This window comes from Nicotiana tomentosiformis, chromosome 2 (assembly GCF_000390325.3).
Source record: "Nicotiana tomentosiformis chromosome 2, ASM39032v3, whole genome shotgun sequence".
Lineage (NCBI taxonomy): Eukaryota > Viridiplantae > Streptophyta > Magnoliopsida > Solanales > Solanaceae > Nicotiana > Nicotiana tomentosiformis.
This window is the reverse complement of record NC_090813.1, coordinates 26,577,061-26,598,609: the sequence shown is the minus strand read 5'-3', so window position 1 is coordinate 26,598,609 and position 21,549 is coordinate 26,577,061. Positions and strand designations below refer to the sequence as shown.

Genomic DNA, 21,549 nt, shown 5'->3' with positions numbered 1-21,549 from the left:
AACCTGCAGGCATCTTCAAACTATCATTCTCACAGTGTATGGCTTCGCATATGCGAGAGAAGACTTGGCAGCAACATCGTACTTATCTTTGATGGTTCCCATGATGAAGCCTTTCAATTGGTCAATGGGAATAACCCTATCAGATGAAATCTGAAAATTCTTTAGGAGTCGTTGTCTGCCTTGCAGATGAGTCTCCTTTATCTTGCATCATATGGAGCTTTCCAGGTGCATGACTTGAATCTCCCTCCATCATGCTTTCAACTCTATCTGTAAGCTTGACAATTTGATGATCTTGATCTTGCATATGCTTCGTCAACCCCTCAATTGCCTTTGTTAAATTTGCAAGTTGTTCTTCAACAGTTGAAGTGTTAGTCACCATTGCTTGGATAACTATCGTGGATGGTGGAGCAAAGCATGGATTTTCTCTTACACCATACTTTGAGTGGAACAACTCACGTGGAGTGCTTGGAGTAGATCCAGTGATCAAGACATCATCATCACCCTGTGTGATGAGATTCTTAGATCTAGATGGGCTAAGTAGAGCCAATGTCTTCTCAACGATTTCAGCAATGTTCATTCTTTCTTCCAATTCAGTTGGAAATGATCTTGCCCCCTTTGAGGATCAAAAATCAAAGATAGGAACTGATGCAGACGGAATTTGAAATGCTTGTTGTCCCAACAAGTTTACCTTATTCCTAGTGACAGGTCCTACGCTTTCCATAGTAGCATCCAGCAAGTTTTCTACATCAGATGAGAACTTGGAATCCGTAGCCTTAGCAGTAGTGAGTTTGAAGTTGATCTTCTTAGGAGCCATTTCTGTGTTCTTGAAATTTGATAATTGAAGAGATGAGAGGTAGAGATTGTCCCACTGGGCGTGCCAGAAATTTGTAACAATAAATTTTCGCGTTGAGAAAAATAAATAATCAAGACTGGAAAATTGTGCAACAAATTTAGTATTTGATTTCAGTAAATAATGAGTGTTACAATCTCTATGGTATTCCTCTGATTCTTCAAGAATGTAAACTATCTTGATAAGCTTGATTTTAATTTTGATTCAAGGGCTTGTAAAGCTTAGTCTTGAATCTCTTTCTTAAGCTTAAATTTGGATTTGATCACGAACAAGTAATTTGATCTTGAACGCTTTGGTATTTGATTTGGCTTCGTTCTTGATCTTGAACTTGAACTTGTAGCTTGAGTGCTTGAACTTCTAGCCTGTAGAGAAATCTGCGGTGTTTGATCCACGAGCTCTCTACTTGCTTCTTGTTATTACTTCTGATGTCTTCTAGCTTTATGAAAACCTCTATTTATAGTTGTAGGGAATGGTGTGGCTCTGCGATTTGATTGGTCCGTTTGAACTGACCAATACCATCTAGACACTTGGCATGATTTAATTGGCTCATTTATTTGGCTTGGATTGCCACGTCACTTGACACGTCGCATGATTTTATTGGCTTATTCTTTTAACTTGGATAGTCACATCACTTGACATGTGGCATGAGCTTGAGCTTTAAGATGGGCTAATAACCAATTGGACCTTGGGCTACCGAAGTGGGCTTATCATTTAATTTATAGTACAATTAAATGGACTAGCTCAACACATATATTGGATTTAAATAATTAGCCCAATTTACTAGCCATAATATTTGTTTGGACTAATGTCTTGAATTTAATATGGTCCAAATTACTTTATGGATTTAAATCCGATAAAATTTAAATACTTACCCATATATACATAGACATAACAAACAAAATTTTGATATAATGAGGCCTCGTTATATAAAAAAAATTCCATTGAGGAACATTACGTCAACCAAAATATGTATATACGCCTCAAAGCGAATTTTAGTTCTACGAATTTAAGATTAGAGTTCAACAACTAAATTCATCACCATGTTTGAGTTTTATGTTTTTTATTCAATATTTTTAGCAATTTCAATAGATTTTATCCAAATAAATTCAGGTTTTAAGCTAAAAATTATATATAGATTCCAATGAACCCATATTCACACTATTAATTCCACCCCTGATACACCCACAAAGGTCAGTATGGAAACTTTAGGAGTATTAAAGTAATTCTTACATTACTCCATATTATAACGATGAGATAAGATAAGACGTTTTAATATTCAAGAGAATTCGATACCTTATCAATTGCCCCTACTTATACAAAGTATGTTGAATGAATTTACTTTTAGCCTCTTTTATTGCCTGGTCATTCGAATATCACATCTCACAAAATGACTGATTATTATTACAATATAGACAGTTAAATCATTGATGTTGCTAATATATCTTTATGTATTTCGGTTATTAACCTTCCGTTTAATAACTCTAACGGACTTACTATGATCATTCGTCCATGCTTTTGGATTCTTCTTTAATCTATCATATAGAATAGAAGTATCATTGACCAAATCCTTTATAAAAGGAGAAATATAGTTTAAGCTTCCTAAAAATCTCTGAAGCTGAGTTTTATCAGTTATAATGTCGGGGAATTTAGAAGCAAATTTAATACTTCTTTGGATATGAATTATTTTTTCTTTCTCAATATTATGACCTAAAAATTTTATTTTAGGTTGGAAGAGAGACATCTTAGGTTTAGAAATTACTAAACCGTTATGTATAATAATTTTTTTAAAAAGATCTAGATGTCTAAAATGTATTTCTAAGTTTTTAGAAAATACAAGAATATCATCAATATACACTATTATAAAATCATTGTATGATATGAAAATATAATTCATGTATTAAAGTAATTCTTACATTACTCCATATTATAACGATGAAATGAGATAAGATGTTTTAATATTCAAGAGAATTTGATACCTTATGAGTTGCCCCTACTTATATAAAGTATATTGAATGAATTTACCTTTAGCCTCTTTTATTGCATGTTCATTCGAATATTATATCTTACAAAATGACTGATTATTATTACAATAGGGACAATTAAATCATTGATCTTGCTAATATCTTTATGTATTTTACTTCATTTGCTATAATATGATTAAAGTAGGACAATTATCTTTCTTCTGATTGCAATATTTAAATTTCTCCAAATGTTTTATATTCAAGCACCAATTGACATAGCAAAAGAAGACATTTCTAAAATCTATGGGTTAAAGAGAGCAATTTTGACTTCTTCAGAAATGCAGATGGGACTTCGTTACGTGAATGAATACTTAAGGGGGTGATATTGAAATAAACGTTCTTAAATTAGGATGAAAGTGTTTAATATTTGTACTTTGGGATCCAAAACGGTATTTATTGCTCTTTACGTGTGTCCCTCATCGGAAAAAGAACAATCTCTTCTGCTCGTTAAAAACCCTAACGTAACAAAAGCTATTGTCCCTTTGGGGACATCCGATAAAATTGGAACGATACAGAGAAGATTAGCATGGCCCCTGCGCAAGGATGACACGCACAAATCGAGAAATGGTCCAAATTTTTTTGCGTTTTCCTCGTCTCTCTTTTATTTTCTGTTTCCCCGGTCCCAAATTTCTTTTGCCGGTCGTCGCTGGTCACGAGATTTCTTACGGTTCGTGAACTACTTGAAGTTTTCCTCGTCTCTCTTTTATTTTCTGTTTCCACAAATTTAGCTGGCGGCATTATGCCTGTGTGTAATTTTTAGGATGAAAAGGACCTTATACTTGAATTTCTTCATTTGCTTACCTTAGAATGGTTGTATTTTGTTCTACAAGGAAGAAAATTGCTTGTTTTGTTTTGTTCCTGTAATTTTTGCAGCTTGTAATAAACGAGCGTGGGTGAAAGTTTGAAGCTTCATACCGCGTGTGCTTTTTGGGTGTTTGATAAAATGCCAGAAATTTTTCAACACAGGCGTTACATTTTGAATTTTCCCATCTTCAATTGTCTATTAAATGAAAAGAGCGGGCCAATTTTAGAACCAAGCTTCCAGATAAATATTTTTCTTATAGTTTGGATGCTAAAAGAATTAGGTTGACATTGAAAGAGAAGTTCACCTCATAAAAATTTGGATATTAGGTAATCAATTTTCTATCCCGAGCTTCAATGAATCTTCTTTCATAAGGGAAAGTGATTATTGATAACACTTGAAAAGTTTTATACTAATAACTTTTAGGGTGACACTTGAGGAAAGTGATTGGATTTATTTGAATTTGTTATTCCAGTATGATTATATTATATTTGACATATTCCAAAGACGTTAGTTTGATTTCTGGGACTCTATATTCTGTTGAAGTGACTTTGGATGTGATTATAATCTAGCAGCATATGGCAGTTGGCGTTTGAGGGTGTATTTGCAACATATGGAGTTGCAAAATCCATGATATATTCCTAAGAAGAGGTCTGCTTATGAACCCCTAAGGACTTTAGCAGCAAGAGTTTTCGATTGAAGGATCATTCAACTGCTAAAGATTATTAATACCCTCTTCTACATCAAATTTTGCATGAAAGTTAAATATGAGATCAGAAATAAGATCTGAGAAGATGTAATGGAGTTACAATATTCTATATTTCTATTTGATCTGGAATTTTAATTATTATACATCATTTTTTCCTTCCAAGGAGACCATCGGGCTATGTTTCCATTTGCCGACCTCTATCTCAATCAAAATATAAGAAGCAAATTACCTGGCGTCTGCTCTCATGGTTTGCCCTTTGTTAATAAGGTTCCTCAACCCCAACTGAAACCATTTAAGTCAAATTGCTTACAACTTGAAGCTGCATCTGTTTCATCATGTATGTTTAGGTCCAGTTTAGGTGCAAAGTAAGACAACTTATACTCTTGTGAAGACTTCTGCCTCTCTTGCATTGAATCGCCTCTGTTGGCAGCCTGGTGAAAATGTCTGACGGCTGTGTTTGTTTCATTGAATTTCCCATCTGAATGGTTACTGCTTCCGTCCAAGTTTCCATCTTGAAGTCCGATACTCATTGATAAGTTCTTGCAGTTCGTCTCTGTGGTGAATGCTTTTTCTTTACCCTCATCGATTGCAGAGAATAATTTTCTATTCTCCTTGAGGTTGTCACACCATCTTAGTCCTGTCTGTTGTATCCTGGTGTCATTCTCAATATCCTTACATTCTATAGATGGTGTAAATTCGAAAGGCCTCAATCCAATTTGGTTATTATGCATAGTGTTGTCCCTCAAAGAGCCTTCACAAGAGGTCAAGCAGCTATCGATTGAACGATCTGCTAGTTGGGTAGTTTGTGTTTGTTGGCTGCTAAATCCTGATATTTCTTGTATATCAGAAAATGTAGGGTTCAGGCATTGGTTAGATACTGTGGATACCAATTCTGATAGTTGGATCTTGGCTGCCTCTAATCCTACTGTTCCCATGTCTTGTCTTCCAAGGGTTTCCTGTGCTTTCTCGAGCACGGCATGCAAATATTTTCCTTGAGCTTCTATCCGTAACTGTAAATGTCGTTGTACCTATATCAGTTCAATTAGGCCTCATTTAGAAGCCGTCAAGGAAAAATTTTCTTCGAAGTTTGACAAGAAAAAACACCCTATGCATGTCTAGATTAGATTCTTAATTCTTGAAACAGAACACATGGACTGGGCCTGTTCACTAGATTATTGAAGATATCCAGCTGCTTATCTTGAAGGTGAAAGTGCCTTCTATCAAGTTTCAATACTCTCATGCTTGTGGCTTTCAGATCATCAACCAGGAAGTCTCAAATTTTACTACAAGTATTTTTGGCATAGGCTTTGCTCTCACTTCTCATACGTAAGAGAAATTCTGCAGTAATGTCATACCTCAAGCTGCTCATGAAGCCTTCTCTGCACTTCTATTTGGATTTGTATTGCTTCACTTATTTGAATGTTTCTGAATGGATAACTTTTTGTCAGAATAATCAAAAAATGAAGATTTTGCTAAGACATGAAATAGAAGGATGAATGGTTTAAATGAAGGATCAAATGTTGTTTGTTCTTACTTGTTTGGCTGGGGTCCGATGCTTGGATTGCTCATGCAAGTTGCGCTATTCTCAGATATCCTATCTTCTCCTGCTGCTGTAACCATTCCACAAAGTCAGTAAGTTTTCGGATGTTATCTCTCCGTAAACGAAGTTTTGTGAACTATTTTCTTGGGTATGTATTTGATTTCTTACCAACTTTATTGGCCCCACTAGCATTTGCTTGTCCATGGAGATTCTTACTTAGTCTGTATTTCTGCCAGCATTTTTGTAAAGCGTTAGTTTCTGGCCAATCTAAAAGTATCAAAAAATTGTCAGAAATATTCTTCAGTCTTATGGATGTAAAGAAAAACAAAGGGCTATATTTCTCTGCATTTTTGCCAGCCCAGGTACAAAGTTTTGATCAGTTTTCCTTCACACTATAAAAGTACATATATGGCAGCTGCTTAAATGAAACAATTTGAAAATTCTTTGCAGTTGATGCAAAAGATGCTTTTCCCCTCTTACCACCAGTTGTTTTGTTTGGAACTATTGCCTTGGTAGCTAAACTTCAACGCCGAATATGCCCCTCATAGAATGTCTTGTTTATGCATGGATTTTGTAATGCCATAAAGCAAATAAGAACGAACCTGAAGATGGCTCTTTAAGTGGTACAAGGTTAATCCTTGGATCCCCATAAGCTTTAGAACTGATTTTGGCGTGGCTTCTGCAATAGAAGAATAGTGCAGTTAATTATCTTCACGAAATAACATCTTCCTGGTGCGTCTTGAAATTGGTATATTTGTGTGCACTTACTGTCTGCTCCACCAAGTTGATTAACGGCTTCTATAAACCTCTCATGGAGGTCTGGTGTCCATTTCAATCTTGGCTTGGCATCAGTTGACAGGACAAGCCCTGAATCCCCGTTGCCGTTTCCACCTTGCAGGAACAGATGCCTTTCAGAGATAGACATTCTTGTTGAAGGGTGCATGCTCTTATCCTGGTGGTGATGATGGTACATCTTCTGGCCTTCTGTATGATGATTAGCAATTAAGTCTCGTGGTGCGAGTTAATAGGCACGATATAAGTAATTCAACTAATTATAACGTACCTGAAAGTGATCTGCTGTACTTGGTTTCAGTCTAGTCTTACCCTTTAGATGCAAATCATGATTCTTCTGTATTATTCTTCAGAGAACAATTCTGCTTCTGATACTCAGTTCAAACTGCACTACTGCTCTTATCTATCTCCTTTGTTGTACAACTTCACAGACCAAAGATGTATCCAAAGAGCTCTTATAAGCGAATGGGGTGAGAAAGAGAGAGGGAGTCTAGGTGAAGCATAGAATCTTGGACAGGGCCAGTTGAACGCTAGAACCAATCGAATCTTCACAGCCGGCTCAAAAAGAGATCTCATCTTTCCAGTTTTACATATCTGTGGGCCCTAGCATGATATTCCTCTGCACTATAACTTGCTTGAAACACTTCACACCTTACAATGGGTACAAGAATTTATCCACCAGAGACTTTTATGTTCTCATATTCTTTATCTGGCAAAGTTTGGGAACCATATTCCCAGAATTAAATTTGGAATTTTTTTCTGATATAGACTGAAAGTATCCACTATTGAATGATGTATGACCTCTTGAAAACTTCAAAACCATTTTCCCTTTCAAATGGAAGATTCTGTTGACCAGAGCTTCAAGTACTTTGTATTGGATAAAAAAAACAAAGCAAAGAGATAGGGAAATGGTTGAGAGATGCTTCAATTATTTCATGTCAAAATAAAAAGACTAATACATTTCTTTCTATAAACCTCTGTTAGTTTACTATGGCCATGTTAAGAATTTGTTGAGGCAGCATTTCCTATATGCATGTTTTATTCTATTATATTGGCTATACTCTGCCTTGGGTAAAAAGAATTTAATGATTTTAGATGAGACTTTCATGCAATATCTTGCTCCTGTTCCTGTATTTAGTGATATGAACTTTTGGAATATCTTGAGCATTATTTTCAGTCTATGCTATTTTAATATATCATGTTTGAGTAACTAAAAAGGAATACGATAAAAAGGTAAAAAAATTGTGGAGAGATGCTTCTCCTTGGCTTTGTTTGAAGGCCAGGAATATTGGAATAAGGAACAAATACCTTTTTGTCTCCTTCAGTAAGTTTGGTACTTATTCGGCCTGGATATATAGAACTAAAATAGAGGGAGACCTCCAGTACGTTAGATATTTCCTATTCTTTAATTGGTGTAAGACAGCCATCTCCAAGGCATTGGGACCCCTTTGAAAGGAGAAATAAAGTGATATTACTTGCTTCCGTAGTCGCCTGATGGAAAACATGTCAACTCATTTGCTCGAAGATGACTACTTGCCTTTCCCTTGACTTGAGCCTTAATTTGCTCTAGAGAATATAAATAGTTACTTTACATTCTTTTGTGCCCGTTTATTTTTAATAAACATGTATAGATACCTGTCAGTTTTCTGTCATAGTTTATTGTGACACAAACTTGAGATCTCTATTTATCGCCTTGCTAATTCAATTTCTAGTTCACTTATAAAAACTAAAACACCATAGATTTGTGCTCATTTGTTTCTTCCTTTTTTTTCCTTTTTTTTTTTGCATTTTTCTGTGGAGGGAAAACTAGGGAATTTAAACTTAGTTGTTTATGAAATGCTTAGTATCTTTTGCACCTTTTCCTTGTTAACATTGCAATGATACATCTAAACTGCTGTATTTTTGTATTGGTCAGCAAGTTCAACAAATCACGATTGCATAGTTAGGAAATGACTCTTGGTATCAAAAATATATCTTTTGGATAAATTTCAGGGGTTTGTAAGACTGTTTGTTATCTAAGTTTAATTATTTTCCATCTTGATATGAAATAAGTGAAAATTCCTCATCTCTGAACAAGGTATGCACATCAGTTGTCAGTTGAACTTTCAAGAAAAAGATCAACTGATTCTGATATCTTAGGGTATTTTATGCGCTTTGGAGGAATATATTACAACCTTTAGGTAAAGTGGTATAGGTATAAAGCAGAGTTCCCTTATACTGTTTTGCTGGCACGTGGATAGGAATGAAATGAGGATGTGCATTGTTAGCTGTATGAGTTGCATTGGACTATTATATTGTACTAAAATCAATAGATTTATGGAGTTAAATTTTTTTTTTGTTAGGTTCAACCATATGATATCCGGAACCCATTAGCTCATCTAATCCAAATGTGCGTAGCAGAGACCCATTTAAGGGAGAAGTGCTCCCTACCGGAAATTTCTTCGTTCACAAGGTTTGAACCCGAGACTTCTTGTTATAGTATTTATCTGACCTAACTGTCTTGTTATAGTGTTGTTCATCTGATCAAACTGTCTTTAACAATTGTTTGTCTTTCTTTTGTCATTCTCAGTTTCCCTTCTGTTATGGTAAAGTAGATTTTCTAATTGATGATGTGCAAGATCTAGTAGTTGCTTTATGTTTCTATATCAAACTATGAATAATATTTCATCTTTTTATTTTACAGAAAGGTAGTTGGCTGAGGATGAAATTTAAGATATTAGTTTAACTTATATGTATGATGTTAGTGATGATGGAATCAATACTAAAAGTTACAAGTTGATAAGCTAGTTTGATTTTAAAAAAATGCAAAAAAAAGAAAAGAACATTAAAATGGAGTAACTTTATATATATGAATTTTTGAAAGCTGTGAGTTTTATAGAAATGGAAGGATGACAAACATTTCAAAGCATTCTAAATTTTTTTATTTTTAAAAATATATAAAATTGGAACAGAAGAAGTATAAACATGCAATAGCATTCATTTTATGCCTCTCTGAATAACCCAAATAATCTTTTCTAGTAATGGTACATTAAAAGTACTTAATTTGCTTTTCCGTGATGTTGCCATAAAGCAATGACTGCTGTTCCTCTGTTTTGTAAGACATGCAGAAGAACCCTTTGCCTTTGCTATTCCAATCTATCTTCTTCCTCGTCTCTTTTGTTGCTTTCTTTATTCTATTTTCATGATATATTCTCCACTTTAAAGAAGAGAACATGTGCTGTTGTTCTTTCTTGTACTTGCATTTCCTTTTTAAAGCTCTTAGATTTAGTTAATTTTACTTTAAAAGTACAAGATGAATCTCACATTAAAAAAATAAAAATAAAGAAATAGAGCATTTCGAATCATCTTAGGGAGGCAATGGTGGGAGAGTTCGTCAATGCCTGATCTGTAGTGTAGTGTACGCAGAATTTTGTGTGAGCAATGCCTGACTTATTATCAACTCAGCTTATATTTGAGTTAGGATTTGGAGTTGTAGATCTTCAAAGAATTTATTCATTGTCCCAAATTAATGTTGATCTATAATATATAATTATGTGTTTGAATTTTTTTCGATGAAGCGGTGTCGGATAACGCTCTCGTACAAGGGTATCTCTGCCACTGTGCATGATTAGTAAAGACGCACAGCTCGAATTGGTGCCTGCTTGTTGACCCCAGGGTGAAGACACTGGCTTAAAATAAAAGGAAATCAATGACCACGGAATGATATTCCTTATGGGGAAAAGGACTTGGGGTTCAGGATAAAAGTCAGATTCTGGGGAATGGAATTTCAGAATCTTAACTCAAACCCAAAGCAATGGACGTATTCTCAAGTCAAGAATTTCTTTGTTATTCTTTTCCTTTTCTAGGCCACGGAAAATGGATTCCGAACCCCATTATTCTTTTACCCTTTTAAGCTTCTTAACAACTTAAGTAATTCTGAACGATCAACATGCATATGATTTGTTTTCTTTCTCCTTCTGTGGACTCTCACCTGTATAATACCAATAGAGTTTAATTTATAATATGTCATCAATATAGATTTTTTTTTTACACTAACAGGTCATCCAAAGGATATCATAGGTAAAACTGTTTAAAATATGAGATTTGTAGTCTTGAAAATAAGATAGGTTTTCTCCTATCTTCTTCAAGATTACATTCCAGTTGTGAACATATATGACATCAAAGACAAAGAGAGACACATCAAGATATAATGACACAACTTGTTTTTTTGGGTGGGGATTTGGGGGGAGGGGGGGTTAATATAGCTATTCTGTACAAAAACACTGAAAAGCCAATATATATAAAATCACTAACACTTGAAGTGTTAATCTATCCCAATACCTCTACAAATCCGAAAAATAAAATAAAATGAACTATAAAAAGAGCAAAAAGAAAAGAAAACAAAGAAGCATATCATCAACCAGACGTCATTTCTAATGAAGAAGCGGAGGCAGAGCACGAGACCAAAAAATGTTATAAGTTAGAACCTGGTTGTGTATGGTCAAAACCGATCCTCAGTCATAAAGACCGGTTGAGACGACGACGTTTCGATCGGAGGATATCTACATGATGAGCTCGGTCGAAATCCGAAGTAGGGACGTCGAGCTTCGAGCCAATAGACCGATCAACGACAAGAATCGGTATCATTATCGAGCCCATATCCAAATCGAACTACGAGACAATTCATAGTTCATCGAAGATGCCTAGACCGACCAACACTCGCCCCGAATATCGATGCCCCAAGGCAGAATCGAGCTCGAACCAAGACTGGGGGCTCGATCTAATACCGAGCTCGAGCCAGTACCAAGCTCGCAGACAAGAGCCGTTACAACCGCACCAAGGGAGAGAATCTTAGCGAGAACCGAGGAAGAGACAAATTATCATGGGTCCTCCACTATATGAATTATTTTATTATGTTGTTATAGATAAAGCAATAACCCTCTATTATAAAATGGGGCATCCTTGTAAGCTAAAGACACATTGCAATAAACACATCCTTTTCTCAGATACATTGAGATTTCTTTGTGCTTGTTTCGTCTCAACTTATTCAAGTTACCAGTATTGTTATTCTTGTATCAAAGAAATTTGCGCATCCTTAAAACCATACCTAAATTTAACGTTATCCGATTTTTCGGGTAAACAGTTTGGCGCCCACCGTGGGGCTAAGGGTAACAGTGATTGTTTGATATAAATCTACAGTACACTCCAGCTTATAACTTCAAGTCAGCAATGGCCCTACCTATCGACCTTGAAGCCGGCCTTCAAGATGAAACCAACAACTTGGCGCCCGGGGCCGGAAAGTTACTTGACGATGGCAACGAGGCTCGAATCGAAGAACCCGAAAATCGAGCCGAAGTACCATTGGATGTCAATTCACAAATAGCTCTAGAGGTGAATCAGCGTTCCGAACCGGAAAGAAGCATTCAGGGCGGTGCTCGACCCATAGCCCGAGACACCCATAACATGGGGAAAATCGGGGTCAGCTTGCGTATGATTTTCGAAATGCTACAAGCCCAACAAGCAGCGATAGCTCAGTTGCAGAGCCAAACTCATATGCAAAGCAGGCCGAACTTCAATCCACTTCTTCGAGAAGTCACCCCCAGAACGGAGCCCGCCATAGTGAAATCAAACGAGCAAGAATCGGGGACCGCTCCTGAAATTGCTAAATTGCTCGAGGAACTCACCAAACGAGTCGAAGCCAACGACAAGAAAGTGGAAGCGTATAATGCTAGGGTCGATCAAATCTCGGGGGCTCCGCTAATGATAAAAGGGCTTGATTCGAAAAAATTCATACAAAAGCCTTTTCCCTCGAGCGCGGCCCCAAAACCAATCCCCAAAAAATTCCGTATGCCCGAAATTCCCAAATATAACGGTACGACCGGACTCAGGAAGAAACTCATTCAATTTTCTATCGATAACATCGACTATTTTGCCTGGTCCCATTTAGATATAACAGGGATACCACCAGACATAACGACGCATCGGCTGAGCTTGGACCCTAGGTTCAGACCGGTGAAGCAAAAAAAAAGACCCCAATCAGAGGTAAAGCACGCATTCATAAAAGGATGAGGTAACCAAACTTCTCAAAATAGGGTCCATTCGAGAGGTGAAATACCCCGAATGGTTAGCCAATGTGGTTGTAGTGCCTAAAAAAGGGAACAAACTTAGAATGTGTGTGGACTATAAGGACTTGAACAAAGCATGCCCCAAAGATTCCTTTCCACTGCCCAACATCGATGCCACAACTGGCCACGAGATCCTTACCTTTCTTGATGCCTATTCCGGGTATAATAAAATTCAGATGAACCCGGAGGACCAGGAAAAGACTTCATTTGTGACCAGATATGGAACATATTGTTATAATGTAATGCCCTTCGGGCTAAAAAAATGCAGGAGCCACTTATCAACGTTTAGTAAATAAAATATTCGAAGAACATATAAGTGAATCGATGGAAGTCTATATTGATGACATGCTAGTTAAGTCCCTGCGCGTAGAGGACCATTTGGCCCATTTGCAGGAAACGTTCGAGATTCTGAGGAAATACAACATGAAGCTCAACCCCGAAAAATGTGCTTTCGGGGTCGGTTCGGGCAAGTTCCTCGGCTTCATGGTGTCAAATCGGGGAATCGAGATTAACCCCGACAAAATCAAGGCCATCGTGGACAGCATGAAAGCCGTACAAAGGTTAACAGGAAGAATTGCAGCCTTAGGCCGATTCATTTCAAGATCATCAGATCGAAGTCACAAATTTTTCTCTCTACTCAAAAAGAAGAACGACTTCGCTTGGACACTGGAATGCCAACAAGCATTACATGAATTGAAACGATATCTATCGAACCTACCACTGCTTCACACTCCTAAAACCAACGAAAAACTTTACTTGTACTTGGCGGTATCAGAAGTCGTCGTAAGCAGTGTTCTGGTTCGAGAAGAGCAAGGTACGCAATTTTCCGTTTATTACGTAAGTCGGACCTTAGGAGAAGCGGAAACTAGGTATCCTCACTTAGAAAAATTGGCACTTACGCTAATAAGCGCCTCTAGAAAGTTAAGACCGTATTTTCAATGTCACCCCATAAGCGTATTAACCACCTGCCCACTTCGTAATATTTTACATAGGCCCGAACTATCAGGCCGATTGGCCAAATGGGCCATCGAACTCAGTGGGTACGATATCGAATATCAACCCCGTACGGCCGTCAAGTCTCAAATTTTAGCAGACTTTGTGGCCGACTTCACGCCAACCCTCGTACCCGAAGCCGAAAAAGAACTCCTGTTAAAATCAGGTATATCATCGGGGGTATGGATCCTTTTTACGGACGGGGCTTCGAACGAAAAAGGGGTCCGGGCTAGGCATAGTTTTGAAACCCCCCCACGGGCAACATTATTAGGCAAGCTATTAAAACTATCATGTTAACTAACAACGAGGCCGAGTATAAAGCTATGATTGCAGGTCTCGAGCTAGCTAGAAACTTGGGAGCAGAGGTCATTGAGGCTAATTGTGACTCTTTGCTGGTGGTGAGTCAAGTAAACAAAACCTTCGAAGTCCGGAAAAGTAGAATGCAAAGGTATTTGGACAAACTGCTTATCACTTTGCACCATTTCAAACAATGGACTCTACGGCATGTTCCGCGAGAACAGAATAATGAGGCTGATGCACTTGCGAATTTGGGATCGTCGGTCGAGGTAGATGATTCGAACTCGGGGACTGTCGTTCAACTTTCAAGATCGGTAATCGAAGATGGGCACGCCGAGATAAATTCTACTAGCTTAACCTGGGATTGGAGAAACAAGTATATCGAATACTTAAAAAACGGAAAAGCTTCCACCAGACCATAAAGATTCCAGGACCCTACGGACTAAAGCTGCTCGATTTACGTTGGCCACAGACGGAACACTATATCGAAGGACATTCGATGGACTGATGGCAGTATGCTTGGGTCCGGGAGATACCAAGTACATCCTACGGGAAGTACACGAGGGCACTTGTGGGAATCACTCCGGTGCCAACGCATTAGTTCGAAAAGTGATCAGAGCGGGGTATTATTGGATCGATATGGGCAAAGATGCGAAAGAATTTGTTCGTAAATGTGATAAATGTCAAAGGTTTGTGCCGATGATCCATCAACCCGGAGAGCAACTTCACTCGGTCCTATCCCCATGGCCGTTCATGAAATGGGGAATGGACATCGTCGGCCCTCTGCCATCGACCCCGGGTAAAGCCAATTTCATTTTATTTATGACTGACTATTTTTCTAAATGGGTTGAAGCGCAGGAGTTCGAGAAAATAAGGGAGAAAGAAGTTATAGACTTCATTTGAGATCATATCAGGACTGAAAAATATTGCGTCAAGAAAATAAAATCAGGACTGAAAAATATTGCAATAATTGTAGTATTTTATTTCAAACAATATGAGTGTTACAATCTCTATGAATCCTCTGATTCTTCTTTTCAACAGTAAATAAAAGAGCCTTGAGCTTAATCTTGAATTTTATTTTATTTTAACCCAAGTTCTTTAGGCCTAATATTGATCTTGATGTATTTTAGTCCAAGGGCTCGCAGTTTGTTCTTGAATCTCCGTCTTGATCTTTCCATCCTTAGAACACTTAGATGCTTGTAGCTTTTAGAGAAATCTGCAGCGTTTGATTCACGAGTTCTCTCTTGCTTTTTGTTATAACTTCTGGTCCCTTTCTGAGTTATGAAGACCCCTATTTATAGTTGTGGGAGGGAAGTATTGTGATGAGAACAAACTCTTTTCGACCAATCAGATTGAAGAGTGACAAGGCCGTATTTGATTGGCCGGAACATGTCACTTGCATATGTGGCACATTTTCATTGGCCTTTCAATTTGACTTGGCATGCCTTATCATTTTGACACGTGGCATGATCCTATTGGTCTCTTCCGTTTGACTTGGCGTGCCACGTCATTTGACACGTGACACCAAACGGGGCCTCTAGGAAGATGACATCTTGGGCTTAACGAAGTGGGCTCATCATCTGTAGCCCAACTAAATGGGCTAGCCCAATGGATTAAGACTTTTTTTATTTAATCCATATATATTTGGACTTATATAATTAATCTATTTATATTAGTCCATAATACTTAGTTGGACTAACATATTTAATATATAGTCTAAATTATTTTATTGAATTTAAATCCAATAAATTTTGTATGCCTACACATTCTTCTTTTCCTTACAGCCTCTCGGCTTAGAAATCGAAGTAAGTGGGTTGAATGAAGACATGGTTGTTGATAATTAATTTTGCGCTCATATTTTTAAAAATTTCGTATATATTTTTAAAATATCATTCCTGCATCATCATCAATTTACAAGAGTCATATAAGTACTTTCTGTAATTTTTCATAATTTTTAAGGCTTTTAAATTTATTTTCTTTCTTTTAAGTTACTCAAATATTTATTAATTAATATTTCAAATTATTTTGTGATGCCGTAATCATCCAAATTTATTTTTTACACCTACATATATGCCTTATAATATTTTATTTCATTTTAAATAATTAAATCTGCATTTTATGAATTATTTATGCATTTTTTGCAATAATAGCATGTACTTTACAATTAATTGCACTTTGTCATTTTATTCAGAGTCAAAATAATTTCTTATATTTTTATAACTTGCATCTATTATTTTAAAATATTAAGTGGCATAAATATTATTTTTTGTATATAACTATTCTATTAAATTATTTTCCCTTAATTTCATATATTTAAAATCCAGCCTAATCCTCAAGCCAATTTTCGGACCCAATAGGCAGCCCAAATACCCCAAAACCCTTGGTCCAATAACTCTAGCCCAAACCAAATAACCCATATGACCAACCCAGTCGCGACCCCTTTAAACGACCTACCCCGCTCCCCTTCTGATCTTGAGCGTTGATTTCAAATGATCAACGGCCCACAATAGCCCTTCCCATTTTGTTATATCTCCCTAACCCGAACCCTAAATACATTTCCCCACCCACCCACCTCTGCATTCTCTCATCTCTCCACCCTAAACCCTAGCCGACCATGGAGATCCTTTCTTATTCTTTCCTTATATGCGTTCATACGCGGGTTATACTTACCTTTCCTGCTACTATCACTCATTTATGGTAACTTTCGTTACCATAGAACTTATGGAAAGCTCGATTCTCATAAATACGACTTTGATTCTATGGTTCTGGGTGCGTTTGTGGTTCTATACACTAGAGAAGAGAAAAGTCTCTCTTGTATATAGTATATCTCCGTTGATTCCGTCGTGATTGGGGCTTGTGAACGATTCGCCCTGAGTTCGATTCCAACAAGGGTTTGGATTCCGATTCTTCTTTTACTGTTTTTTCATTGATTGCATTTCCTTATTTTGTGTTTAATTGATTGTCTTCTATGTTTGTTCGTTCAATTTCAACCACTATATAAACCCTTACCCAAATCTCCCTAAGACAGACCTTAGTCATTGTATTCTTATTCTTACTCATCCTATATTATTGTGAAAGTTGAGCTCTCTTCCGGTTGAAAGCCAAGGCCACCAGAATTCGATTATTCGACCTCTCTCGGTGCGAGCACTGCCCGAGGTTTATCCGAAGCCCTTGGGAACTCTGACGCACTGATATTTTGGGTTCTACTGTTTGTCTCACTCGTCCTATATTATTCTGAAACTTGAGCTCTTTGCCGGTTGAAAGCCAAGGCCACCAGAATTCGATTATTCGACCTCTATCAGTGCGAGTACTGCCCGAGGTTTATCCGAAGCTCTTGGGAACTCTGACGCACTGATATTTTGGGTTCTACTGTTCGTCTTGCTACTGATATTCGAGATATTGCTGAATTGTTCTTTTGCCTACTTGCTTGTCAATCAGTAACTGGTAAGTACCTTTAGCTCTAGCAATTTCATTCTTATCACTTGATTTATTATTTCGAATGTCTATATCCTTAAAGCTTTTGTGAATTAACATGTTATTACTCGTATTCTTGTCTGTTTTTGATGTTATTCTTGAAGCTCCATACTTCCTGGCATCTGAACTTGCCTAATTTGTAATTCCGACTCTGGCTCTCTCAAGCATGTTTGCCCTAATGTGTGTTCGAATGAATTTGACTTGTTATTCTCCTTGAATTTGTCCCTACTTTGTTCTGCATCCTTATGACAGACCAACTAATGTGTTCTAACGCTTTAAATGACCAATTCCTAATTGTGATGTCAACCAATTGTGAGCTTTAATGTGTGTCCATGTTTAGTTCAATCCTGTGTTGTTTAATACTAATTATAGTCTATAAGATGAAATGCAATTTCTAGCCTTTATGTGGCAATCTAGTCTTTAATGTGCCCTTGACGTTTGAGAGTTCTGGCTCTACTAAACCTGTTTAGTCTACTATGAGTATGCTGATATTTGTTGTTTGCTTTCCCTACCGTGTCCTAGATTGTTATGTCGACCAAACTCAAGCCTAGGAAGTCCATGCTTAACTTGTTACTCTTCTGATCATGCTATTCATGAGGACCTGTTATTATGTATTTGTGAACCTATTATGTATTTGCTAACTTGCTCAATCCTTCATTCCTTAGTACCAGTTAAGACCCTAGGGATAAATCTTACAACTGACATTCTTTTACCACACATGGCCAAATAATATTAGATTTGATGCTTATTTTCTTTTACTGTTGAAGTTTGATGTTGTCTCTATACTTTGATTAATGTTCAGTATGACAACTTTGTCCTGTTAAGTAATTACTCGACCATGAACCTATATTGTCAGTCCTTATGTTAAAATTACTCTATTAAGGTTGTTCTCTATTGATCCTTTAACTTTCACAATTAGATCACCTACTTGAAAATTGTCTTAAGTTGTTTTTGGACCATGTTAGTATTTGAAACTTCTTTGGAAAGAGACTGCTATCCTATGATGATCAATCATGTCCCCTAAACCTTTAAAATTCAAACATGAACTTACCTTATATGTGTTCTGCCAGCCTGCCACATGAATATGTTTATGTGTCTTAGTGATAATTAGCTTTACAGTCCTAAGAACTAAGTGTATGGACTTCCTGCTCTATTTAATTAATTCAACATATAGTCTGTTGCTTGTGTGATCATGTATGAGTCATTCATTTGGGCTTGGTGTTTGGTTCTATGTGATGTTGGGTTTGGCTGTTGGATTCAGACTTACTATACTGGTCTTATGATATGGGGATTTGAGTCTACTGGTCATATGAAAGGGAGCTGTCGAAGGCCCAGAAAAACACTGGGTTATTTTGTACTGAGGCTATCGTTGTGCCTATAGTTGTCTCCTTCTGTAACTATTCATATTTGGTTTGTATTATTCCATTCGGGCTATAATAACTTGTAATAACAAATAATGGGGAAACTATTAAAAAGGGGTTGGGGTATTCTAATACTTGCATGAATGGGTAGAAAATATGCCTAAAGAGTGTATGCATTCTATTTTCTATTACGTTCAACATGCCTTTTATGTTATTTCTTTCAGTGTGTTGCACGGTAATAGAAATCATGCCTAAAGGAATTGCGCACACACTTCACTCAACGTGTCTAAAGCATATTTAAGTATTTGCTGTACATGTTTCTAGGTTTACTGTTGTGCACACTTAGACAACATGCCTATAGGATAAATAACACATATTTTGTTATTGTCCATCTAGATACCATGTCTATAGATTTTCAATTAATCGATTAATCAATTATTTCTATTGCTCTTAACACGCTGCTCCTTTAGAAATCATGACTAGAGGATTCTAATCAATTAATCAATCGCTTTGTTATTTCGTCGCGTTACCACACTTAAATGACATGCCTGTAGGGATAAAATATATAAAATCCGTTTCAACTATTAGAAATCACATCCATAGGACACTGTCATCTGTTTTAGAAGCGCCCTTATAAAATCAGCACTAGTAATATGGTAGTTTAGATCGCTTCACTGCCTCATTTCCTAAACAATTAGAAATCATGCTTATAGGGCATGCAATGCTTTTATATGCCTATATGCTACAACACTGCCTTGATGATATTGATTAAAATCACATAGGAACCATGCCTATAGGATTTAACAACTCAAACATGTCTTAATTCTGAAACTGTCTACTGCATAAACAGAAATCTTATCGCGTGCTTTTTGTGCTTATGTGTGGAGGCTAACTTTGAGCCTTTCATTGTTATTATGTGCAGTCTTACCTGTTTTGAATGTCGCCTAGTTTTATCATTTCGAGCACCTTAAGTAAAGTCTAGAATTACCCAAATAGTAGGTCCAAATCCTCCTGGACCATACGCATGAGACGAGTAATGCACGCATAGGATACGACTTAGAATTGAATTGGAGTCCTTTAAGTAACAACTTTAACATAGTAATCGGTAGAAAGAGATGATAGTTTGTGCCCACTGAATAATATGAGCAACCCCTACCTTAAGGGAGTTGTGAAGTTTTATTTATGTTGCACGGGGAGATCATTTAGGCTAAAAAATTTAGCCCCCTTCCTTTATATGCTAGTTGTCCATACTTAGTCATTTAATATAGACCAGTGCAGTTGTACCCTTGTAATCTTTAAGATTTGTACCGATCATTTATATAACGTAATTCTTATGTGTTATGTTATAATAGAGCCTTCAACTTCTACATCTTTCTTCCTCTATATGATCACCTAGTTTAATTTTCTAATCCACATAGTGTAAATTTCGGCCGGGACTCACAGTTGTGGACCTCGAAGAGTGCCTAACACCTTCTCTTTGAGGTAATTCGAGCCCTTACCCGATCTTTGGTGACGTTGACCAGTCGAATAAAGTTATTTTCTAATAGGTGCTCTAACGCACCTTAAAATCGTTAGGTGGCGACTCTTCCCTTTTAATAGCTCATTTAAAAGAGTTGTCACATGTCGAAACTCGCTTTCGCGTGAAAACAGGGCGCGATAATGGTTAATCTGAGAGATATTCACTTTAAATAGATCATTAGTTATGCAATAAGAAAATTAAAATTCAAAACAACACATTACACATATAACCATGCTCATTGAACAACTATATTCGATAGGAAAATTTAACTATTCATGCAAAATATATGAAGTTAGTCAGATATTCATCCCATAAATTAATACAGGACCAACACAGACGGAGAGTAAAATATCAATTTAATATTGGTAAATATCACTTTTATCCTTAGTTTCATTGAATCAACATGTAACTCAGTTGGAGAGTTAATACAAGTTATCAAATAACTAGAGACAAAATCACATTAATTATCCATAATGAATCTATTCGATGTGGAAGAAGATCTATTTCAACATATAAACTTATTATGTCACTGTAAAACATGAATGTAAACCATAGGGATTGAACCCTACCACTACTGTTTTCGAAAAACAAATTATTAAATTTTTTTCCAGAAAATAGAAAAATGTCCAAAAACCCATCTAAACGACCCTAAATGCCCGAAAAATGATGTACCATTGGGTCATTTTCGGTGAACCTACCAAATTTAAGGTCAATCAGAGTTCGACAGAAAATCAGAATCCAAAACCATGACCAATTGGCAAAAACCAGTTTTTAGTGTTTTTAGGGTTATGAATATTTTAACTCGTTCATATCACATATCATACTTCTTTATGTTAATCTATGATTTCAGAACTCAAAATATTACTGAGAACTATCCCGATTTTTGAGAAAAAAATACTTTTTTCATAGAATAAACATAAAAAACATGTATAATTGAACACCACATTTTAAGGTTACTCTATTCATGCGTATGACATTATCTACTATAATTAATTACAGTTTATTCCATTAAAAAATAACAAATTGAACTATAACGACTTGATCGGTCGTTTTGCTTTCTAGATCTCCATTACCCTAATTAAGTCTC

The 21,549-nt window shown here is 36.6% G+C and overlaps 1 protein-coding gene, 1 long non-coding RNA gene and 1 other non-coding gene across 7 annotated transcripts; 2 read left to right on the top strand and 1 right to left on the bottom strand.

The window, feature by feature from the left end:
• The first annotated feature begins 3,280 nt into the window (after nucleotides 1-3,280).
• LOC104120152 (uncharacterized) lies at nucleotides 3,281-10,741 on the top strand. Of its 3 annotated transcripts, none has more exons than XR_004503390.2 (5): nucleotides 3,281-3,538; nucleotides 4,249-6,014; nucleotides 6,821-6,889; nucleotides 9,057-9,166; nucleotides 10,272-10,741. It is a non-coding gene; the product is annotated as an uncharacterized lncRNA (long non-coding RNA). The 3 variants fall into 3 exon arrangements; XR_691599.4 differs by lacking the exon at nucleotides 3,281-3,538 and having other exon boundaries at nucleotides 5,409-5,708; nucleotides 5,831-6,014; XR_011413742.1 differs by lacking the exon at nucleotides 3,281-3,538 and having other exon boundaries at nucleotides 5,409-5,725; nucleotides 5,831-6,014.
• Nucleotides 3,348-3,450, top strand: LOC117273383 (U6 spliceosomal RNA). Its single transcript, XR_004503391.1, has one exon. It is a non-coding gene; the product is annotated as a U6 spliceosomal RNA (small nuclear RNA).
• On the bottom strand, nucleotides 4,474-7,326 carry LOC104120153 (myb-related protein 2-like). 3 transcript variants are annotated; one of them, XM_009631872.3, is made up of 7 exons: nucleotides 6,986-7,326; nucleotides 6,691-6,906; nucleotides 6,525-6,601; nucleotides 6,091-6,151; nucleotides 5,917-5,992; nucleotides 5,738-5,807; nucleotides 4,474-5,410 (listed from the first exon to the last, which is right to left on the bottom strand). In XM_009631872.3, exons 2-7 carry the CDS (start codon nucleotides 6,893-6,895, stop codon nucleotides 4,655-4,657), a joined length of 1,245 nt encoding a protein of 414 aa, XP_009630167.1. In that variant the 5' UTR covers nucleotides 6,896-6,906; nucleotides 6,986-7,326; the 3' UTR covers nucleotides 4,474-4,654. The 3 variants fall into 3 exon arrangements, with proteins under 3 accessions (XP_009630167.1, XP_070051204.1, XP_070051203.1); XM_070195103.1 differs by having other exon boundaries at nucleotides 4,474-5,392; XM_070195102.1 differs by having other exon boundaries at nucleotides 6,691-6,903.
• Nucleotides 10,742-21,549: the final 10,808 nt, after the last annotated feature.

What these genes read in the sequence shown, in the direction of transcription:
- LOC104120153 (XM_009631872.3), bottom strand. Translation starts at nt 6,895, where the DNA reads ATGTACCATCATCACCACCAGGATAAGAGCATGCACCCTTCAACAAGA. An exon ending in ACTTAAAGAGCCATCTTCAG is followed by an intron (nt 6,152 to 6,524) that starts GTTCGTTCTTAT and finishes AAATGCTGGCAG; the next exon opens with AAATACAGACTAAGTAAGAA. An exon ending in ATCGGACCCCAGCCAAACAA is followed by an intron (nt 5,808 to 5,916) that starts GTAAGAACAAAC and finishes TTATCCATTCAG; the next exon opens with AAACATTCAAATAAGTGAAG.